We start from the raw sequence: 22437 nt of genomic DNA, 5'->3' as shown, positions 1-22437 counted from the left end.
ACTTCGCTTAGCATAATACCCTCTAGTTCTATCGAGGTCATTGCAAATGGTAAGATATCATTCTTTTTGATGGCTGAGTAATAATCCATTGTATATATACACCACATCGTCTTCATTCCTCAGTCGGGGGACATTTGGGCTCTTGCTGTAGTTTGGCTCTTGTGGATCATGCTGCTCTAAACATCGGGGTTCCAAAAACATCGAAGGTTCTCCTTCGAGTCTGTATTTTTGTATCCTTTGGGTAAATTCCTAACCTAGAGTGTCATTGCTGGATTGTAGGGTATTTGTATTTTCAACTTTCTGGGGAACTGCCATACTGTTTTCCAGAGGGGCTGCACCTGCTTGCATTACCCCCAGCAGTGCACGAGGTTCGCCTTTCTCCGCATCCTGGCCAACCCCTGTTGCTTCTTGTGTTGTTGAGTTTAGCCATTGAGACAGCTGTGTGGTGGGATCTCGTTTTGATTTGTGTTTTGATTTGTGTTTCCCTCATGATGAGTGACATTGTGCATCTTTGCATGTAAGGCACATGCATTTGGACCTAGGTATGTGTCTTTGGGAAAGTGTCTGTTCATGTCCTCTGCCCATTTCATGACTGGATTATTTGGTTTTGGGATGTTGAGTTTGATAAGTTCTTTCTGGATTTTGGGACACTTTAAGCTGCTGCTGAATCTTTCAGCTCTTATATGTCAGAAAAGTCCTTTATTTTTGCCTTGGCTTTAATTTCAGGGGAGCGGGGCACCTGGGCAGCCCAGTGGGTTAAAGCCTCTGCCTTCGGCTCAGGTCATGATCCCAGGGTCCTGGGATCGAGCCCCACATCGGGCTCTCTGCTCAGCGGGGAGCCTGCTTCTTTTCCTCTCTCTCTGCCTGCTTCCCTACCTACTTGTGATCTCTGTCGGTCAAATAAATAGATAAAATCTTAAAAAAAAAATTTCTAACAGTTTCAGGGGAGCTTTGCTGGGTTTTGTCCTGTACATCAGATGTGTTCCCCTACTGTCTTCCCACTTCCATTGTTCCCAAGAGAAATGTGATGTCATCCTCTCCATTCCTACGTTTGTCCTGTGGTTTTTGGTTTTTCTTCTAGATGCTTTTGAACTTTTCTCTTTATCCCTGGTTTTGAGCAGTTTGGTTATGCTGTGTCTTGGTATTGCTTTCCTCCGGTCTCTGTGCTTGTGGGTCATTGAACTTCTTGGATCTGTGTTTATGATTTTCATCAATTTTGGGAAATTTTTGACCGTATTCCTTCAAATATTCCCCCCACCTCCCTCCATCTGTCCTCAGCGACTCCTTTTCCGTGTGTGTTACGCAGCTTGAAGTCATCTCACAACTCACTGATATTCTTTGTTCTCTTCCAATTCCTTTTTCTCTGTGTGTTTCATTTTATAAAAGCTCCTGTTGCTGTTCTTCGTGTTCACTGATCTTTTTTTTGGTGCTGTGTTAATCTAGTCGGGTGTTAACTTTCTCAGACATTGTAGTATTTATCTGTAGAAGTTCAGTTTGAGTCTTTTAAAATGTCTTTCCTGTTCCTACTCAGATGTTTTGAACATAAGGAATACGGTAATAAACTATTTTAATGATCAGTGCCACTTGTCACATCTGGGTCAGTTCCAGGCCCATTTCAGTAGATGTGTCATTTTCTGTGGTGGCTTGTCCTTCCCTGCATGTTTCCCCCAGTTTGTCAACCCTCCTCACCTCTTCTCGGTTCTCCCTCCCTGCTCCAGGGCTGGGAACTCTCAGGGCAGTAACCAGAGGCCTCTCCTTGTTGATATCCTATCTCTGATTCCTGTTCTTCATTGCTGCCTTTTATTGCTTCAAGATCCGTGTCTTAAAAGCCACTGCTTTGAGGGCACCTGGGTGGCTCAGTGGTTAAAGCCTCTGCCTTTGGCTCAGGTCATGATCTCAGGGTCCTGGGATTGAGCCCCTGGGATTGAGCTTACCCCTCTCTCTCTGCCTGCCTCTCTGCGTACTTGTGATCTTTGTCTGTCAAATAAATAAATAAAATCTTAAAAAAAAAAAAAAAAAAAAGAAAGCCACTGCTTTGTATATTCTGTTTTTTGGTGTCCTTTCAGGAGGCAGGGTAAATCTGATTCTTGTCTGTCTTTGTTGAAAGCAGTCCTAATGCCTGCCTGTATTTTGAATCATAGTTAGAAACTTTTCCCCACATTGGGTTATAGGAAAATTCGCCCACTTTTTTTTTTCTGTGTGGTTTAATATTTTATATTTAGATCACTGATCCAGTTGGACTTTTTTCTTTCATGGTGTGGAGTATGGATGCAGTTTCATCCATGCCCAAATGACTATAGTGGATTATTATAATGTATTATAATATCACAGGTCCTCGTGATATGTCATGTAATCATACAAGTCTACTTCTAGACTTTGTGCTCTGATCCACTGACCTATCTGCATCCCTATGCTGACACCCAACCCTTTTAATCATAAAGGTTGTGTTTTAAATCTGGCAGGGATTAGGCCACCTATACAGCTTTTTTTTTTTTTTTTTTTTCGGAGATTTTCCTAGTTCTTGATTTTTTCTGCCCTCATATGAACTTTAGTGCCAGCTCACATAGTTCAAGGAAGAAAGCTTTTGGTATTTTTGTTGGGTTCACATATCTGTTAAGTAATTGAGGGCAGAGTGATTTATATCTTAGTGTTGACCCATCCAGGAACAAAGAACATCATTCCTTTTTTTCAGGTGTGCTTCTGTGCCTTTCAGGAGTGTTTTAAAGCTTTCCTAGTATAGATTTTGTACATTTCTTGTTAACGCTTTTATCTTTTCTGTTACTCCATGAACTGTGTATATGCTTGAATTATATCTTCTTAGTCTGTTAATGTAACAAGGGCTGTTGGGTTTGTTTGAGTTTTTTAAAAATAATTTTCTTTTTCTTTCTTTCTTCCTTTCTTTGTTGTAAGTTTATGTAAGTCTGCACCCAACGTGGGGCTCAAACTGACAGCCCTGGGATCAAGAGTTGCACATTCTTGGGGTGCCTAGGTGGCTCAATGGGTTAAAGCCTCTGCCTTCGGCTCAGGTCATGATCCCAGGGTCCTGGGATCGAGTCCCACATCGGGCTCTCTGCTCGGCAGGGAGCCTGCTTCACTTCGTCTCTCGCTGCCTGCCTCTCTGCGTACATGTGATCTCTGTCAGATGGATAAATAAAATCTTTAAAAAACATAAAATAATATAAAGAATTACACATTCTTCCAGCTGAGCCAGCCAGGCTCCCCCGGGCCTGTTGCTTTGTATATCCTGATTTTATGTAACACTGTTCTTTCATTGAGTTGGTTTTGTTGTTGATTCCCTTGAGTTTTGGGGTATAGCATATCCGTTGCAAATAGAAATAGTTTTACTCTCTCTGTTGATTCATATGCCTAGTTGTTTTCTCCAGCTGGAGGCAGTGAACATTTTGCCTCGTTCCTGACCTTACTGGGATTGTCTCTTACGTTTGTCCATTAAGTAAAACCCTGACTTGAGAACTGAGAAGACTGCGTAAACATGCCCGTGCCTGTGCAGCTGTGTCTCTGTAACTTGTGTGTGCTCTCCTGTGATTCAGATTGTACATGTATCACACATACTCTGTGTATTTGGGTATGAGAGTGTGTGTGTATACACACATTCATGCTAGTGAAGTATCCACTCCTAGTTTCTTGAGGGTTTTTTATATCAGGTATGTATTTTGAACATTGTCAGAGGCTTTTTCAGCTTCTTAGTGGTGATAAAAGTGTTTTCTTAGCCATATTAGAGTAGCCTATTACATGAATGGATTTCCGAAGATTGAACGAGTCAGTATTCTTGGCATAGCACCACTTAGAGATCATATATTATTTTTTTCATTCTGGTGTTGGATTCTGTTTGCTGACATCTCGTTTTGGATGTTGGTGTTGATACGAGTGGTATCAAGCCGTCGTGCTGATCACGTGGTCAGTCTTCTGACCCCTCCCATCCTTGCCTTGTGGACTCACTGAACCCAAAAAGTTGTGACTCTCCGTGGCAGTTCATCAGCTCACTTGGCCCGGATCAATTACAGTGTCCTGCTGTGGATTTTCTGTTGGCTCAATTCCTTTAGTCTCGGGCAGTCTCGGCTGTGGCACCTCCGTCATGGGTAGAAAACCCTGTGTTGATACATGTTTTGTAAACACGGTGATGGGACGTGTCTGCTGAGCACTTTTCTTCTGAAACAGGAGTCGTGTGTCGGCAGTCCGGAGCACCACTGCTTGCAGCAGTGGCATCGGAAACACCCCCTTCAGGAGGCTCCAGCATCCCCATGGCCCTCTGGGGTGGCCCTCTCGCTTGCCTCCGGCAGAGGATATCTTGAACATTTTGAGGAAAGTGTCTCCTGTGATAATCAGTTGTCCTGCTTTCTTGCAAGATTCTGATATCTGGAGGCCGAAATGATAGCTTGGTTTGGCATACAGTTCTGGGTTTGAAATTCTTTTTCTTTCACAAGCCGTGGACAGTTGTCCAAGGGTTTTTCTCAGGTGAGAAGTAGAATGGCAGGTTCCAGGGTCAGTGGAGTTTTTCCCCCCACCTGTAACTTTTTTTTTTTTTTTTTAAAGATTTTATTTATTTAGTCAGAGAGAGAGAGCGAGAGTGAGCACAGGCAGACAGAGTGGCAGGCAGAGTCAGAGGGAGAAGCAGGCTCCCCGCGGAGCAAGGAGCCCGATGTGGGACTCGATCCCAAGACGCCGGGATCATGACCTGAGCCGAAGGCAGCTGCTTAACCTACTGAGCCACCCAGGCGTCCCCCCACCTGTAACTTTTTAGGCATTTTTTTTTCTCCATTTTTTTGGTGTGGGGCATTTTATTGGGAAATTTGTAGATCTGTATTCCGCCCCCCCCCCCGCAGTATTCTTGTTTGCAAATTGAATGGCCCCTTGTGACGTGAAGGCTTGTGTGATTTTTCAGGTCACGTATCATTTTTGGTTCTGCCTTTGATTCTTTGTGTTCGTCCTTCTAGTTTTCTCTTTCTGAAAGTGGAATCTGTTCGATCTGGCTTTTGTATCTCAAGCTTTATTTCATCATTTCAATTTCTTGTTATCGGAGACAATTCCTAAATTAGATATTCTGTGTCCCATTTGTTACGTAAGTCTCTTACTTGGGGGTTTTTAAAAAGATTCAACAATTTGATCTTTAATTTCTAAGTAATCTCTGCTGGCTATTTTTTGGAGAATGTTCTCATTTTTTGGAAACCGTGTCCTGCTAAATTTATTGAAAAATACAAATCAATAGAAGTTGTTTCCTTTATGAAATTGGTTCTGTCATAGTTTAGCTGCTCACCTTGATACCTATCTTTAATTCACACCGTTTTCCGCAATTAGCTGATGATTCTAGATGTTTTTAAATATTTCAGTTTTTGAGAGAGGAATTCCTGATAGCTCGTGTGAATATACTTAACTAATAATCCCATTTCACTCTTCTTTACGGAGGGGATGACTGCAGAGCTCTAGAAGTTACGGGACTAGGGAAATGCAGGTAGACACTACTTCAGTTTTTTTCTTCCTTTTTTTTTTAATTGTGATAAGTTACATGTAACATGAAATTTACCATTTTACCTTTAAAACATACAGCTCACGGGCATGAAGTACTTTCATGTGCTTGTGCAACCACCACCAACCATCCGTCTCGAGAACACTTCTCATCTTGTAAAACTGAAGCTTCGTCCCCATTACAGAGTAATGCCTCAACTCCCCCTGTCCCCTGCAAGTGTTGTCCTCTCTATCGCTCTGATTGTGACTATTCTCAGCACCTAAGTGGACTCATCCAGTGTTTGTCTTTTTGTCACTGGTTTGTTTCTCTGAGCATCGTGTCTTCAGAGTCCATCCATGTTGGAACAGATGCCAGAATCTTCTTTTTAAGTCCGAATATTGCTTGCATTGTATGTGTGGCCTGCATTCTGCTTGTCTCTTTATCTGTCAGTGGACACTTGGGTCACTTTTGCATTTTCGCTATTGGGAATGATGCAGCATGGGTGTATAAATTCCTCTCTAAGACCCTACTTCTGTTTTTTTTTTTTTTTTTTTAAAGATTTTTATTTATTTATTTGACAGAAAGAGATCACAAGTCGGCAGAGAGGCAGGCAGAGAGAGAGAGAGGAGGAAGCAGGCTCTCTGCTGAGCAGAGAGCCCGATGCGGAACTCGATCCCAGGACCCTGAGATCATGACCTGAGCCGAGGCAGCTGCTTCACTGACTGAGCCACATCACACCCCTGATCCCCACCACTCTCCTACTTTTCCATCTCCAGGCACTGGACTTCTTCCATCACTCCTGCTTCTCAGGACAAGCCCGCTGCTCCTCTGCTGTGTGGCTGAACTTCGCTTTTGCTGCCTCCTGACCTCCCCTCAGCGGCCACCTATAGCCCTGGATGCTTTCCGGTTCCAGAAGCTTGGCTGCTCTGACTCTTCTGTGCTCTGGGAGCCACACGTGCTTCTGCCATCAGCTCACACTTCCGAACCACCTCCCTGGATCCGTATTCCTTCTCAGCCTTCGGTGGCCTCTAGCCTCTCCCACTTTCTCAGCTGGTCCCTCTCTTTATCCTCCAAGTCTCTTAAGCTTCACCCCCTTCTCAGCAGCCTCGGCTCCCCCTTCTCTTCAACTGGATTCGTCCTGATCTCAGTTTCTCTAGGTGTTCAGGCTGAAACCACCATGTTCTGCTCCAGTGTTCCCAAGCACTCCCAGTTCTCACCTGGCATCAGTCACCGGACTGTTTGCTTTCTTGCCTGTTGTTTACTGCTTTATTATGTGCATCCACCGTCCTGTTTCTTGTGCCTTTACATTCAGGTCTTTCCTCATTTGAGTTGTTTCCTAATCTGCCTTTACCTGCCACCTTGCAGAGACCTAAAGCTTCTTAAATATACATTTTAAGTCTTAGGTGTCTCATATGTTATATCTGTTTCCAAGCTGCCATACTGTTTCTCCTCTTTGTTTCCGTGTCTGCAGAATCTAGCCTCTGCTGTTCCCAGTCCATCAACTGTGTCCCAATTCTGAATGCCATCCCTCTCCTTGAGCTGCTGTAATCAGATGCTGATGTCCGTGTGGCTCTTCTGACCTTGGTGGTTTCACTTTCTGAAATTGCTCCAGGCTGAGGATTTCATCTCATTTATCAGAACTGCACCCCAACCCCAACCCCAACACACACAAACACACAATTTTCCCTTTGGTTTCTCTTTACTCCATTGCTTGTTGTTCCTCTAGAGTGCTGTGTTCATCTCCTAAATATCTCACATCTCCCAAGCTATTCCAAATCCCCATGAGGACCCCATTATTTCAATCCTTATTTGTTCAACTTCTCCAACATCTCCTGTGATAGATCTGTCCCCAAACTGTTACCTTCCCTGACCACCTGAGTTTTGCCAATCTCCTACCATAGCCAGTGTGTTGTATAAATAATTTTTCAGATACCTCTCCTTCCTTGCTCCCTGGGAGAGAACCTCTACATCTTTGGTATCCTGAGTGATAGGAGTGTTTGTTACTCACACTGGGCCCCGTGGACCAAACTTGAGTTTGTGCTGGTGAGATGAGTCAGGATAGGGCCAGCCATACCAGGAACCCCAACAGGGGTGGGGCTTTGAACCACTTGATATCAGCCCAATCTCTACGGGAAGGAAGAGAGTTGGAGACTGTGTTCGAGGTATGGCCAATGATGGAGTTAATCACACTTGCATAATGAAACCCCAATAAAAACTCTGGTCACCAAGCTCAGGTGATCTTCATGACGGGTGATATGCATCTATGTGCCAAGACATCCATGGGATGCTTCCCGCGGACACTGAAGCTTGGTATTTGAGACAGCCCCAGTATTCTCTGGTGCTACCATCTCCCAAGATGGTTTCCTCCAATATTCAGGATTCCTGCCATTAACTCTTTCTTCTCCATGCCTCTGTTATTTGACAGCTTTAGCTCCTCCTATCTTACTGTGTTTCTCAGAAAGTTCTCCCAAAGCCTCATTTCTTTCCAGTTGTTCTATTTCATCCCATACTGTAGATTTTCCTTCTTCCAAAGAAGGGTGCTCCCTTGCACCTGTGGGTCTGCTTGCCATGGATCATCGCCTAAAATGCATACTCTCACTGAGGCACGTTGCCTTTGTTGTGAATTTCAGATTATCTAGGTCCCCATAGCTCTGTCTTCCTTCTTTCCCTTTTCCTGCCTCAATATCTTTGCCTTGTTTCTTGCTTTAAGACACAAGCTCAGTGTTCACTTTATCTTCTTTTTTTTATTTTTAAGATTTTATTTATTCAACAGAGAGAGATCACAAGTAGGCAGAGAGGGAGGTAGAGAGAGAGGAGGAAGCAGGCTCCCCGCCAAGCAGAGAGCCCGATGCGGGGCTCGATCCCAGGACCCTGGGATCATGACCTGAGCCGAAAGCAGGGGCTTTAACCCACTGAGCCACCCAGGCGCCCCTTCTTTTTTTTTTTTTTCTACATAAAAGGTAACTTGCACTTGGGGCCTTTGGGTGGCTCAGGGGGTTAAATGTCTGCTTTCGGCTTAGGTCATGATCTGTAGGTCCTGGGATCGAGACCGCCCGCATCTGCATCCGGTTCTCTGTACAGAGGGGAGCCTGCTTCCCCTGTCTCTTTCTGCCTGCCTCTCTGCCTACTTGTGATCTCTCTCTGTCCAATAAATAAATAAAATCTTAAAAAAAAACCTCACATTCTCATTAAAAAAAAACTTACTCTTATTTTTCAAAGGTAAGAAGTATGGCTGAATAATCACAACCCCATTAAGAAAGAGTATCATTGGACAGTGAACTGTAAGACCATTGAGATGACCACAAACACCACGAAGATGAAGACTTTTATCTTTATTATGTTTCCTCAAGAGACACATTGCAGTGTCCTCTTTAATAACCTAAAATAACATAAAACAACTTACAAACGTGTCATCCAGGCAAGTAAAGGAATTACAACTGATTCCCACAATTTAATAATGAAGACTACATGTCAAATAAACATTTACAGTAATAACAACTTGAGGGAATCACCTACCTAGTTATAAGTGTAATTGATATATAGCTATAGTAAAAACACAAAAACCTATCCCGAATATGTCAACAATATTTTATCTACAGGTGTAATCTCATCACAAAACTTTGTAGGAACATGTTTTGAAAACTATGACTATTTCAGAACTTTTATAAATAAATACATAAATATAAAATATAAAAATAAATAAAATAGTTCTAAGGACAACATTTTCAAAATATACCAATGAAATTCATGGCGTAATATTAGGTTATGATAATCCTTTGTCTCTCGTTTTATATTTTTGAAGTAATCTCCTCCTTGTTTGTGTCCCAATGCATAAAAAACAGGATCTCCAACTCCTACCTCAAACGAGATTTGAATTTAAAAAAATCTGACATAATTTTTGGTACCACCCCAGGAAAGGGTGGATCCTGAACAAAGGCCTGGTTTCTTATTGTCCTTCTCTGGTCTCCTATAGGTACTCGCAGCTCCTCGGAGTACAATATGAAAATTCCCTTTAGCTAATTTTATAAGGTCTTGGGTTCTTCTAGATTATCTGGACAAGAGACTCCTCTCTTCCTTCCTCATGCCTGTTGTTAGTGTCTAGATTGATTTCCTGCTGTAAACCTGCGTCTCCCCGGGGCTCAGGGATCTGAAATTGAGAGAAAGAGAGGAAGTCAGATCACAAGGAGTCAACGCTCCAGACATCTTGGTCAGTTCTAACCAGAATTTAGACTAATTCATAAATCCAACTTTATCTCTAATCCTTCATTCTAAACCCCAATTCATTTTCAGTTATGACTCTTGGACTTTGGTGACCCTGACCCCCCAAATTTTTTCATGAGCCTAAGGTCACACCCGGTTATCTGCTTGATAGCCAGGACTCTAGGTGATTCTGCTCAGGGAGTAAAGCAAACTAGAGGGTGGCCTGGGTGGCTCAAGCGGTTGAGCGTCTGCCTTTGGCTCAGGTAACCGGGAATGAGTTCCACATCAGGCTCCTTGCTCAAATGAGGAGCCTGCTTCTCCCTCTGCCTGCTACTCCCCTGCCTGTGTTCTCTCTCTGTCTCTGACAAATAGAATCTTTAAAAATAAAACAAAAACAAAACCACAACAACAACAAAACAAACTAACAAACTTGAGAGAATGTTGCTTTCGACCTGAAACTCACCTTGGTCCTTTTTTGCTACTTAATGTCTGAACAAAGAACCATACTGCAAACATCAACATCATGAATCATGAGACCACCTAATCCTCCATTCTAACCCTAGATCCTAATGTTTAACCATAACACCTAGTCCTAAATTTGGTCAGTGCTGCATGGTCTAATGTTTGTCTCTTCACCTCCCTCAAATTTGTACCTTGAGATCCTAACCCACAAGGTGATGGTGCTATAAGATGAGGTCTTTGGGATGATTGGGCCACGAGGGGGGGGGGGGCCCTCAACAATGGCAGTAGTGCTCTGATGAAAGAGACCCCAGTGACATAACTCAGAACCCTCTTAGTCTGCAACCTTGTAAAGGGTCCGGCACCCTGCTCGCAGACTTCCAGCCTCCAAACCATGAGAAATAAATGTCTGTTGCTCAAAGCCATGTAGAACTTTTTTGTGGGAGCTCGAATGGACTGAGAACTAGTTCACATGATTTAAACCAAATCTTTACTTAATCCTCTGCCCAAATCTATAACTCTATGTGCTGATCACATTAAGCTATGCTAAAACTAGTATTTCTTTTTTTTTTTAAAGATTTTATTTATTTGACAGAAAGATCACACGTAGGCAGAGGGGCAGGCAGAGAGAGACGGGGAAGCAGGCTCCTGGCTGAGCAGAGAGCCCGATGTGGTGCGCGATCCCAGGACCCTGGGATCATGACCTAAGCTGAAGGCAGAGGCTTTAACCCACTGAGCCACCCAGGCACCCTGAAACTAGTATTTCTGAAGGTTCACTCATTCTGACAAACTCCTTGACTGTGAACCTGAGGGGAAAGATGTAATGGAACGAGATGAGAGACTCGTCCAGAAGTGGGCAGGGGACACAAAGGACTCACAGATGCCATCTGACATAAGCAATGTGTTCGCAAGCAAATGTGGATGAACACACAGCTAGTCCATATTGATCTTTTATTATTGGATACATAGACTGTTCCATCCAATGTCCTATTGTTAGACATTTACTTTGTTGTAAATAAATCCCCAGAGTTCATATCTCTGAGGCATGAAAGAGAAAGTAAAAACACAATGTAGGGGAAAAAATTGGAAACTTGCTCCCTTTTCACAGAAAGTCAACATTTCCTCAGAGCTATCATCTGGGCCCAGTTGGTTTCCATGGAATTATTTCAGCCAAGTCCATGCCTCTGTGACAAACTAGTTTTCCTGAGGTCCTTAAGGTTTTCCACACGTCTCCCTGAGTCATGGCTCTGTGGGGTTGTCAGCTCGTGGCTGGGACCTGAGTGCGTGTACGGCTTCCACCTCATAGTGCATGGAAGGCTGACGTGTGGGGCTAGGGAGATGAGTGTGGGCTCAGCTACTGGATTCCTCAGATCTCCTCATTACACAAGAAATCATTGTGCCTGGACCCATGAGGACAGTAACCTACCTTCCCTTAGGCCGATGACCTCAGGCCTCCATGGCCCTAGGAGACCTAGGGCATCAGAGTGAGGCGGTCTCGCCCCCACACCCACAGGTCTGGATCAAAAGCCTGGATCTAGAAGACAAGCGGCCCCATGAGAACACAACTTCCATATGGGCCCTGCCCCCGCGACCCCCGACCTGCTCCCTCCTGTCGTCCAGACCCTTAATTCTTTCTGGTCCCAAATCCCCATGTCCCTCGCTGCACCTCCTCTCTCTCCCATTGGGCCCCACACCCTAAATCCCTCCAGCCAACCTACCTCTTCACACTCTTCTCGGGACACCCTGGTCCTCCAGTTCATGGATCGTATAAATTGGAATCTCAGTTTGTGGAACAAGGGTCGCTCGGACCGGTTCTTCCCATAGAGGAATGAAAAGATGGCCTGTTTGGGGGCCTGGTTATCCTCTTCCATATCACTGGCCAGGTAGCTGGAGAGAGACATCAGGTGGCTGTTCAGGAGCAGGACGGGAAGGATGCCCCTCCCCCACCTGAGCTCAGCTTCCCAGCAAGGACATAGGTTGCTTATTACCCAGTGTCACAGAGTGCCACTCAGTCATCAAGAGGGCAAAGGGATATTGAAAAAGAAAGCCAAAGTTGGTGGCATCACAATTCCGGATTTCAAGCTCTATTACAAAGCTGTCATCAAGACAGCATGGTACTGGCACAAAAACAGACACATAGATCAATGGAACAGAATAGAGCGCCCAGAAATAGACCCTCAACTCTACAGTCAACTAATCTTCGACAAAGCAGGAAAGACTGTCCAATGGAAAAAAGACAGCCTCTTTAATAAATGGTGCTGGGAAAATTGGACAGCCACATGCAGAAAAATGAAATTGGACCATTTCCTTACACCACACACGAAAATAGACTCGAAATGGATGAAGGACCTCAATGTGCGAAAGGAATCCATCAAAATCCTTGAGGAGAACACAGGCAGCAACCTCTTCGACCTCAGCCGCAGCAACATGTTCCTAGGAACAACGCCAAAGGCAAGGGAAGCAAGGGCAAAAATGAACTACTGGGATTTCATCAAGATCAAAAGCTTTTGCACAGCAAAGGAAACAGTTAACAAAATCAAAAGACAACTGACAGAATGGGAGAAGATATTTGCAAACGACATATCAGATAAAGGACTAGTGTCCAGAATCTATAAAGAACTTAGCAAACTCAACACCCAAAGAACAAATAATCCAATCAAGAAATGGGCAGAGGACATGAACAGACATTTCTGCAAAGAAGACATCCAGAGGGCCAACAGACACATGAAAAAGTGCTCCATATCACTCGGCATCAGGGAAATACAAATCAAAACCACAATGAGATACCACCTCACGCCAGTCAGAATAGCTAAAATCAATAAGTCAGGAAATGACAGATGCTGGCGAGGATGCGGAGAAAGGGGAACCCTCCTACACTGTTGGTGGGAATGCAAGCTGGTGCAGCCACTCTGGAAAACAGCATGGAGGTTCCTCAAAATGTTGAAAATAGAACTGCCCTATGACCCAGCAATTGCACTACTGGGTATTTACCCTAAAGATACAAACGTAGTGATCCAAAGGGGCACGTGCACCCGAATGTTTATAGCAGCAATGTCCACAATAGTCAAACTATGGAAAGAACCTAAATGTCCATCAACAGATGAATGGATCAAGAGGAGGTGGTATATATACACAATGGAATACTATGCAGCCATCAAAAGAAATGAAATCTTGCCATTTGTGACAACATGGATGGAACTAGAGCATATCATGCTTAGCGAAATAAGTCAAGCAGAGAAAGACAACTATGATATGATCTCCCTGATATGAGGAAGTGGTGATGCAACATGGGGGCTTAAGTGCGTAGAAGAAGAATCAATGAAACAAGATGGAATTGGAAGGGAGACAAACCATAAGTGACTGTTAATCTCACAAAACAAACAGAGGGTTGCTGGGGGGAGGGGGTTGGGAGAAGGAGGTGGGATTAAGGACATTGGAGAGGGTATGTGCTTTGGTGAGTGCTATGAAGTGTGTAAACCTGGTGATTCACAGACCTCTACCCCTGGGGATAAAAATATATGTTTATAAAAAATTAAAAATAAAAAATTTTTAAAAAAGGAAGGCATGGCTCAGCAGAGACTTCTCCTAGCTTGAGGATGGAGAGGGAACTCAATGGGAAGCCTGAGGGCATGTCCTGTGGGGGAACACCCACACCCACCCCTTCCCTTTAGCGAGTTTGTGCACAAACCTGTCTTCCCATAGAGCAAGACCATATACATCTCTCATGGGCAGGAGCTGACCCTGTTCTATTCTGTAACCATGACTTTCCTACCAAATGACTAATACAGGACTGGGTTCATTGGGTGCATTAATTCAACACGCACTCTTGAACCTCTCTTCCCATTGCCTCATGTCCTTGGTCCATTAGGTGTACTCTATATGTATTTGTTGAATGAATAAATGATGCTTTTTCTCATGTTCAAGTGCAATACTGATCACCTCCTAGTCCCAACATAACTTAAACCTATGCAAAACAGAAGGAATTCTGCAGTGCTTTGAGAGTGTGGTAATATGTTGACAAGTCCTGCAGGCATCGAGTCTAATGGGATTGGGGAAGGGGACAGGGGGGTGGAACGGTGAGTGGATAGGCAATAACCATAGTCCAGAATATCCATGACACTCGGATTTTAACAGAAGTGCTGCTGCGGTGCAGAAGTCAGGGAGGTTGGCGGGGCGGGGAAGGGGGGAGCATCTGAAGATTTGGGAGTTGAAGTTGACCTTGAGGACAAGTTGTTTTCCTCAGGTATAGGTGCAAAATTACCTAGACAGAAAACGCAATATAGGAACAGAGGGAAGTGTCCTTAGAAGGTTGAAACACCAAGGGGATGAGCAAATCGGACGAAGAAGAAAGGGTTGGATCCAATCTCAGAAGCCTTGCCTTGACCCAGAACACCACTGGCCCTGGAGAGTGGAGGAGGAGACCAGAGCTTTGAAGGACTTCATGCACATAGCGCCCGCAGGCTTGGGGACAGTGTTGTAAGACACACCCGCGGAAACACTCACAACAGATCTGTGCTAAGTCTTGGGGGCGTGAATCGAGGCATTTGTGCTGGGAATTCGTAGAGGAAAACAATTATGCTTGGTATCGCCGTTGGAAGGGGACAGACGGAGGATCAGGACCGGCTGCTTCGCTAGTCTGTTTGCTCAGGGCAGGGCCGTGTCCGTTCCTTCCTTCTGTCCTCTTAGAAGGGTCTTCTGTTTGCTTCTCCTGGCTGACGTCAGGGATGTTTGTGTTTACAAGAAACAGTCTAAAAAACACTATACTATAATCCCATCGTTTTTATACACGGGGTCAACAGTGTTTTTAAAAAGTAGGGTAATAAACAGTTACAAATGGTTTAAAAAAAAAAGTAGATGAAAGGTTAGGGTCCCACTTTCCCCCTCCATCCACCCAGGTAGCGAATTCTACTGAGGGATGAGACAAAAATACTCACAGGGCTATGAAGAAATGGATTCGCTGGTACTGCCAGGAGAAGAGGCCAGCACGGCTGAAGTAAGCTATGACCATAGACAGGAGATACTGGTGGCAAGAGGAGACACAGTGTCAGAGAGAGGTGACATCCTGGGCGAGGAAAACCAGTGGGGGATGGGGACAGGAGGCTGGAGCAGGTGCTCCCGCTTTGACAGACTGGGTGAATTTGCTTATTTGGTGTCAACAGGTTGGTTGCAAACCAAAGAAGTCAAGGGAAGGGTTGATGGTGCTCCCAGGATAGCAAGCTGTGCTGGTCTGAGGGCTTGTCTTCAGGACAGCCGGCCTCTGGAGGGTCTCTGAGAAGCTGGAGCCAAGGGAGCCCCACCCAAGAGCTGAGAGAGTAGGGACTTAAGGTGGCAACAGCCTGAGGGGCACGCCTGGGACTCAGGTCCCAGAGGACCTGCAGGAAACCACGAGGTCCCCAGCGGGAAGTGTTGGCAGGATGAGGTTGGAGACAGGGTTTTGGAGGCATCGCCCTGCCCCAGGACAGATGTTGGAGCAAGAACACATCTGAGTGGAGAACAATGATACCTTGTCGGATACGCTCAGATTTTTGTCCCAGGCCAGAAATTTTTGAATGACAGGATCCTCTGTGAAAAGAGGGCATAGGTCAGGTTGACAAGCAGAAAGGGGTTATTGTGGGAGCGTTCCAGGGCAAAGAGGAGAATGATGCCTCTCCTGGGGAACTTCCAGGATGTGGCCAGCGGTGAGGCTGATGGGCAAAAGGGAGCAAAGACCAGTCACCTCCCAGGGAAATTTGGTGGCTTCTGGCGTGGGGAGGCTGAGGGAGCACACCTGTAAGATTGGATGGGAGGTCAACAGGGAAGCTGTCTCATCATGCATGGACATGCCACTGCGGAGACCACAGTCATTCCCTGTCATTTTCTCATCCCACAGTGACATAAGGGTCTAAAGATGGCATGTCATTTCCACACCCCCTGCCCAACTCCACACACACAGCCAAAGACATTTAGAGTCAAAAGGCCAATAAGGGGAACCTGGGTGGCTCCATGGCTTAAAGCTTCTGCTTCGGCTCACGTCATGATCCCAGGGTTCTGGGATCGAGCCCCACATCAGGCTCTCTCCTCAACGGGGAGCCTGCTTTCCCCCTCTTTTTCTGTCTTCCTCTGCCTGCTTGTGATCTCTCTCTCTCTCTCTCTGACAAATAAATAAAATATCAAAAAAAAAAAAAAAAAAGCAAAAGACCAATAAGAACTAAGACATCTCAGGAGTTTAACTGAAACCAAGCTTTCTCATCCCAAGTACAGACCTTTCTCCAAGTCTCACCTAATCCTCTGTCATTTTTATGTGTCCCCAGTGACGGATCATTATGGAGTCCTCCAAGGATGGAGAGCTCACCAACCTTCAGAGAATTCTTTTCCACTGGAAAATTCTTTTCCATTGGAAGCTTCTTGAATTTAAAGAGAAAATGGAAGAGGGTTGGAGGAGATCTTCTTACCAAGCAACTTTTTGAAGACCTCGTGGTGTTCAGGGAGCACTGAAGACACCCGTTGTCTCTTCAACTTCATCTTGAGGCCACACAGTGACTCCACGACCCAGATGTCCTCAGCGCCAGAGCCTGTCTCCTCATCTGACTCATCCCTTCCTCTCTTCCTTGTGGGGGACTCAGGCATGGGGCGGGGGTCTACCCAGGGGGCTGAGTGAAGAAACCAGGCTACAGTATGAGGCTTTTGTCTTTGGAATTCAGCCACCCCTTCTCCCCCTCCAAAAACCCCAACTTCCCCTTCATTCTCTCCAGCCTTCCTGACAATTGACATCTCCCCAACCATGTTTCCATCTTTCTCCTTTGTTGATACACATCTGTCCCCATTCATCTTTGGCACTGTTTCACCACCCCCATCCTCAAAATTTCATTGTAGATAACTTCTCCCCTGGGAATAATGACATAATTACCTCTCTTCCTTTACCTCCTCTTTGGACCTCATCTCCTAACCCTCTTTCCCTGCTTCTTGGGTATTCCTTCCATGCTTACAGTTTTGTCCCCAACTCCTATACTTTCCTTCTCCAATCCCCGGCTTTCTGGATCTCTCCTGTCACACACACCCTACTCAGACACTCCTTCCTGACTTTTGTACCCATTCCTCTTTACTAGCCAAGCCTCTCAAGTCCGTTCCTCTTCCTCCTTTCTCACCTGATGGTCCTGGGATTTCATCATCCACCACATTGAAGGGGTACCCTGAGGTGCTAGGCTGGGGACTCTGGTCCTCAGACTGGGAATGCGGTTGATTAGGTTGATCATCAGCCATGATTTCTCCCTAGCTCTTTCTGGCCTCCCAGAAACCTGAGACCCTTTCTGGGCAAATTTCGACCGAACACAAGCCCTTGATCCCTTCTCCAAGCTGGGGCAAAGCCAGGAGTGGCGAAAAGGTCTGTGAAGATACAGTTGTCCACCTCTGCTGCCAAGCACCATGGAATCTGGTCCTTCCAATCAGGAAGGTCGGAAGCCTCTGATGTCACAGGTCATTCCAGCCTGGCAACCAGTTTGAAGGGAAACACGTAACTGCCACACTGGTGTCCAGTTTGGGATCTCGAGGTAAGGGCTGTTTCCAGCCACCGACCCAGCCTTGGACCATCCTCCAAAACTGTCCTCGAGGGGTCTGGATCACTCTACTCCTCTCCAGCAGATGCCCGGCTCTCTCCCCTCTTGGCACATGTTGGGCTCTCTCCATCCTTCCTATTCCTAATTCAGGGCACAATCTAGTGGGAGAAGGAGGAAAGAGACAAGGGAATTTGGGATGGGCCGAAACGTAAGAACTTACAAGACAGACATAAGTATGTCAAGAAGGTCCAGGTACATGGACTTGTTGGAATTAAAAGTTAGTTTAAGGGACACCTGGGTGGCTCAGTTGGTTAAGCGGCTGCCTTCGGCTCAGGTCACGATCCATCATTCTGGAATTGAGTCCCACATCAGGCTCCTGGCTCGTCGGGGAACCTGCTTCTCCCTCTGCCTCTGCCTGCCTCTCTGCCTGTGCTCACTCGCTCCCTCTCCCTCTCTCTCTCTGACAAATAAATAAATAATTTTTTTAAAAAAAAAAGTTAGTTTAAATCGCTTAATTTGGTAGACTTCTTCCGCTCCATGTTTTACTGACATTGTGTTGGGGGTGGGTGTTCAGTGGTGGGGGAGCACTCACGCTCTCCTCTGAGGCATCTCTGAGCCCAAAAGACATTTTGGGAACCTGAACCGGTAGATAACTGTACCTGTGTTCTCACACAATCAGACGGTGTCTACAACTTAAGAAGTCCCTGGACCACCCAAAACCTGCCCCTTGATCGCAATTAATCAGCTCTAGTCTGCATCTGAAATTTGTAAGCCCGTGTATCACTCTCGACCCAGAAACTTCAGGACCACTTGTGTATCTTTTGAACAAAATGCCACATGCACAAAAAGGCTAGATGGAAAAATCTCCCGTTTAAGGCAGAATCTGTTTAACCAAGAAGGTGGGAAGCATGTGGGAGCGCAGACGCCGTCACAGAGGTCTTGGCCAGCTGTCCATTAACATCAGAGGAAGCCTCTTCCCAACCTCCTACCTCCTACCTCTGCTTCTCACCTGTGCATCTGAATCTTGCTCACTCTCTCCTCCTGTGTTAATATAACAGGACTGAAAATTTACCATTTTAACCATTTTTGAGGGTATGATTGGGTAGCAGTATGCACCTTCGGGTCTCTGTGCGACCATCAGCACCATCCTTCTCCAGAACTTTTTCGTCTTCCCTGAAACTGAAACTCTGCACCCACTGAAGGAGAACTCCCCCTTCTCCCCTCCCCCAGCCCCTGGCAAGCACCATTCCACTTTCTGTCTCTAGAGATTGGGCTATTTCAGATAGCTCCTATCAGTAGAATCATGCAGTATTTTATGCGTATGTTTCTGATTTATTTCATTCAACAAAATGTCTTCCAAGCTCCTTTGTGTTATAGTGTGTGACAGAATTCCTTCCTTTTTAAAGATGAATAATATCCATTCTGTGTGTGTGTATGTTTGCATTTTACATGTTCCTTTCACAATCATAGAAGAACAGTGATACATACATACCATTTTCAGTTTATCCATCCATCTGTTGATGGACGCCAGTATTGAGTCCACATTTTGGGTAAGCCTTGCTTTCGATCCATTGTATGACCTTGGATGAAAAACACATCTTTAATTTAGGATGTGCCTCAAGTTTTATTTTGCACTTTGATCAAACTTACGGATAGCTAAGGAGCCCAGTCCAAGCATAAATAAAGTCAAACCAGTTCACCCAGAAAACCATATGGAGGTTTCTCCAAAGATTTTAAAAAACCAAACGAACAAACCCCAAAAAACCAGAAGTACCATATAATCTGGCACTCTTATGGCCGGGTATACATCCAAAGGAAATGAAAACAGGATATTAAAGAACTATCTGCCCTCCTGTGTTCATTGCACCATTACTCACAATAGCCAAGATAGGAAAACTACCCTGGTGTCCGTCAACAGAGGCGTGCATAAAGAGGATGTGAGGTCCATACACAGGGAGCTGTAGATTGGTATTTGTATAGAGGTGAGAAAGTAGGAAATCCTGCCATTCGTGACAACATGGATGGACCTTGAGGGCATTATGTGGAATGAAATAAGACTGACAGAGAAAGACAAATACTGCGTGGTAACATTTATATGGGAAATCTTAAAAAAACAACAAAAAGTCAAACTCAGAGAAACCGAAGGTTAAAAAAAAAAAAAAAAAGGAGGTTGCCAGGGGTGGGGAAGGTGGAGGAACTAGGGAGAGGCTGGTAAAAAGAAGAAAACTTTTCAGTGAGAAGATGAAGTCTACAGATCTCATATCAGACACAGTAACTGCACACAACATAGCAGGCTCCCCACCGAGCAGAGAGCCCGATGCGGGGCTCGATCCCAGGATACTGAGACCATGACCAGAGCTGAAGGCAGAGGCTTTAACCCACTGCCACCTAGGCACCTCTGGGATTGTTTTTTAGAACAAGGGATGTGATGCGCTAAAGATTGAGGCAAAACCCCAGGATTCACCTCGGCTGCTCTGATTCAAGTCCTCTGTCCTCTTCACGATGTCCCTTCTCCATCTGCTCAGACTCCTGTTGGTAGACAATCTGGAGAACATAAGCCAGTAGTTAGAATACGCTTGTCTAAAAGATGGGGGCGGTGAGGGTGCCTGGGTGGCTCAGTGGGTTATGCCGCTGCCTTCGGCTCAGGTCATGATCTCAGCGTCCTGGGATCGAGGCCCGCGTCAGGCTCTCTGCTCAGCAGGGAGCATGCTTCCCTCTCTCTCTCTCTGTCTGCCTCTCTGTCTACTTGTGATCTCTCTCTGTCAAATAAATAAATAAAATAAAATAAAATAAAATAAGATGGGGGCGGTGAGAATGGGAAGGTAATGGTTTTGTTACAAAGCAGCACATGCCCTTGTGCAAATCCTCCTGCCTTCAGGGTCCCATCTCTTCAACCTATAAAATAAAATATGTAGATAAGATGACCTGTAAGCGTTCTGCCCATGTTAACACAACCAAGGCAGTGAGGAAGCAAACTGGACAAGACCAGGGACGCCAAGGCTAGGGTAAAATTGTGTGCTTCCGTCCAAGCCCCCTCCCCCTCTTCGTGTGTTGAAGTCCTAACCCCTGGTACCTCAGAACGTGATGTTTTCTTCTTCTTTTTCTTTTCTTTCTTTTTTGGTGGTGGGTTTCTACGGAGGAAAATGAAGGGAAAATGAAGCCTTAGGGAGGACATCGTGATCTCAAGGTCATGAGCCCCAAGCTAGGCAGGGCACTCAGCAGGTAGTCTGCTTCTTTCTCTCTCTCTCTCTCTCTCTTTGTGTCTCCCCCTCTGCCCACCCCTTGGTCATGCACTCCCTCTCTAAAATAAATATATAACTCTTAAAAAAAAAAAAAATTTGGTACAGAGACTCCCAGGTAGAGAGAAGAGAGTGTGATGATACATAGAGAGGGGACAGTTGGCTACAAGCCAAGGAGAGAGGATGGGACCGAGCCCCCGCAGCCCCCCCAACCCTGCCAAGGAACTAGGCCTGCCCACACCTGGATCTCAGTCTCCCAGCCTCCAGAACTTGGAGACCATTCATCTCTGTTGTTAAGGCCCCTGGGTTGTCTTACTTTGTTGCAGCTTCCCTGTAAATCCATCCAACCAGTATTTTGCATAAGAGGGGATGCAGATTCAGTCACTTCCCTCACACTTCTGTGGCCCCTTCCATTAAAGCAAGCCATGTCCCAAGGCTTCAAAGAAGAACTAATTCTTTCATACAGATTAGAAACTTGAGCGTTCATAGCCTCTGACATTTCCTGGTCACCGTGAATGTGCTAGTTTGGGGGCAAAAAATGGATGAAAGACTTTAAGAGAAGAATGATTCACAAATCTTGAGAATGGCTGCCAGTTATCTTCAGAAAATTGATGTGTTAAAGAGAAACAGGAGCCAACACAGGCAATTACTTAGAAAATTAAGGGCTAGAAAGGCTTCTTCAAGTATGGTGTCAAAACAGAAGAAAAGTAGGAAGAGAAAGTGAGGGTCATCTGCGGGGCTTGCATGGTTAAGCGTCTGCCTTTGGCTCAGATCATAGACCCAGAGTCCGGGGATTGAGTTCCACATCAGGGCTCCCTGCAGGGAGCCTGCTTCTACTTTTGCCTCTGCCTCTCTCTCTCTCTCTCTGTCTCTCATGAATAAATAAATAAAAATCTTTAAAAACATTATGTCCCTATGGCAGAAAATAAAAGTAAAACATTAAGTTCCAAAGGTCAATGACAAATTGGGGGAAATATTTGTACTTAAAACAAATACAAAAAGAGAAAGCTTTATATTTTAAATACTAATAAATGAAGAGATCTTAATGAAGCCACATTAAAAGTTACAGATCTGGGGCACCTGGGTAGCTCAGTCGGTTAAGTGTCTGCCTTTGGCTCAGGTTTTGACCCTGGGGTTCTAGGACAGAGACCAGCATTAGGCTCCCTGCTTAGCGGGTAGTCTGCTTCTCCCTCTCCCTCTGCTGCCCCCGCTTGTGCCCTTTCTCTGTCAAATAAATAAATAATATGTATATATTTTTTAAAGGTACAGGTCCAGGGGCGCCTGGGTGGCCCAGTGGGTTATAGCTCCTGTCTTCAGCTCAGGTCATGATCCCAGGGTCCTGGGATTGAGCCCCATATCAGGTTCTCTGCTCACCAGGGAGGCTGCTCCCCCGCCCCCCCCCTCTACCTGCCTCTCTGCCTATTTGTGATCTCTGTCTGTCAAATAAACAAATAAAATCTTTAAAAAATAAAAAAATGTTGCAGATCTGGCCCAGACAGAATCACAGGGTTCAGATTTGCCTTCCCTGCTTAAAGAAGTTTCTAGG

The 22437-nt window shown here is 45.3% G+C and overlaps 2 protein-coding genes across 2 annotated transcripts in view; one reads left to right on the top strand and one right to left on the bottom strand.

The window, feature by feature from the left end:
- The window catches only part of RBAK (RB associated KRAB zinc finger), an 813856-nt gene that overhangs the window by 357753 nt on the left and 433666 nt on the right, over window positions 1–22437 (top strand). The gene's annotated exons all lie outside the window — the stretch shown is intronic.
- On the bottom strand, window positions 11592–17359 carry LOC309854212 (speedy protein E4-like; the record flags this gene model as incomplete). The annotated part of the gene is made up of 6 exons (XM_082713044.1): window positions 11592–11654; window positions 11839–12007; window positions 15055–15140; window positions 15624–15682; window positions 16552–16749; window positions 17245–17359. The coding sequence occupies 6 exons, from the start codon at window positions 17357–17359 to the stop codon at window positions 11592–11594; spliced, it is 690 nt and encodes a 229-aa protein (XP_082569170.1).

Source organism: Mustela nivalis (genome assembly GCF_964662115.1).
Source record: "Mustela nivalis genome assembly, chromosome: 19".
In the NCBI taxonomy this organism is placed as follows: domain Eukaryota; kingdom Metazoa; phylum Chordata; class Mammalia; order Carnivora; family Mustelidae; genus Mustela; species Mustela nivalis.
This window is presented reverse-complemented; position numbering and strand designations above follow the sequence as displayed.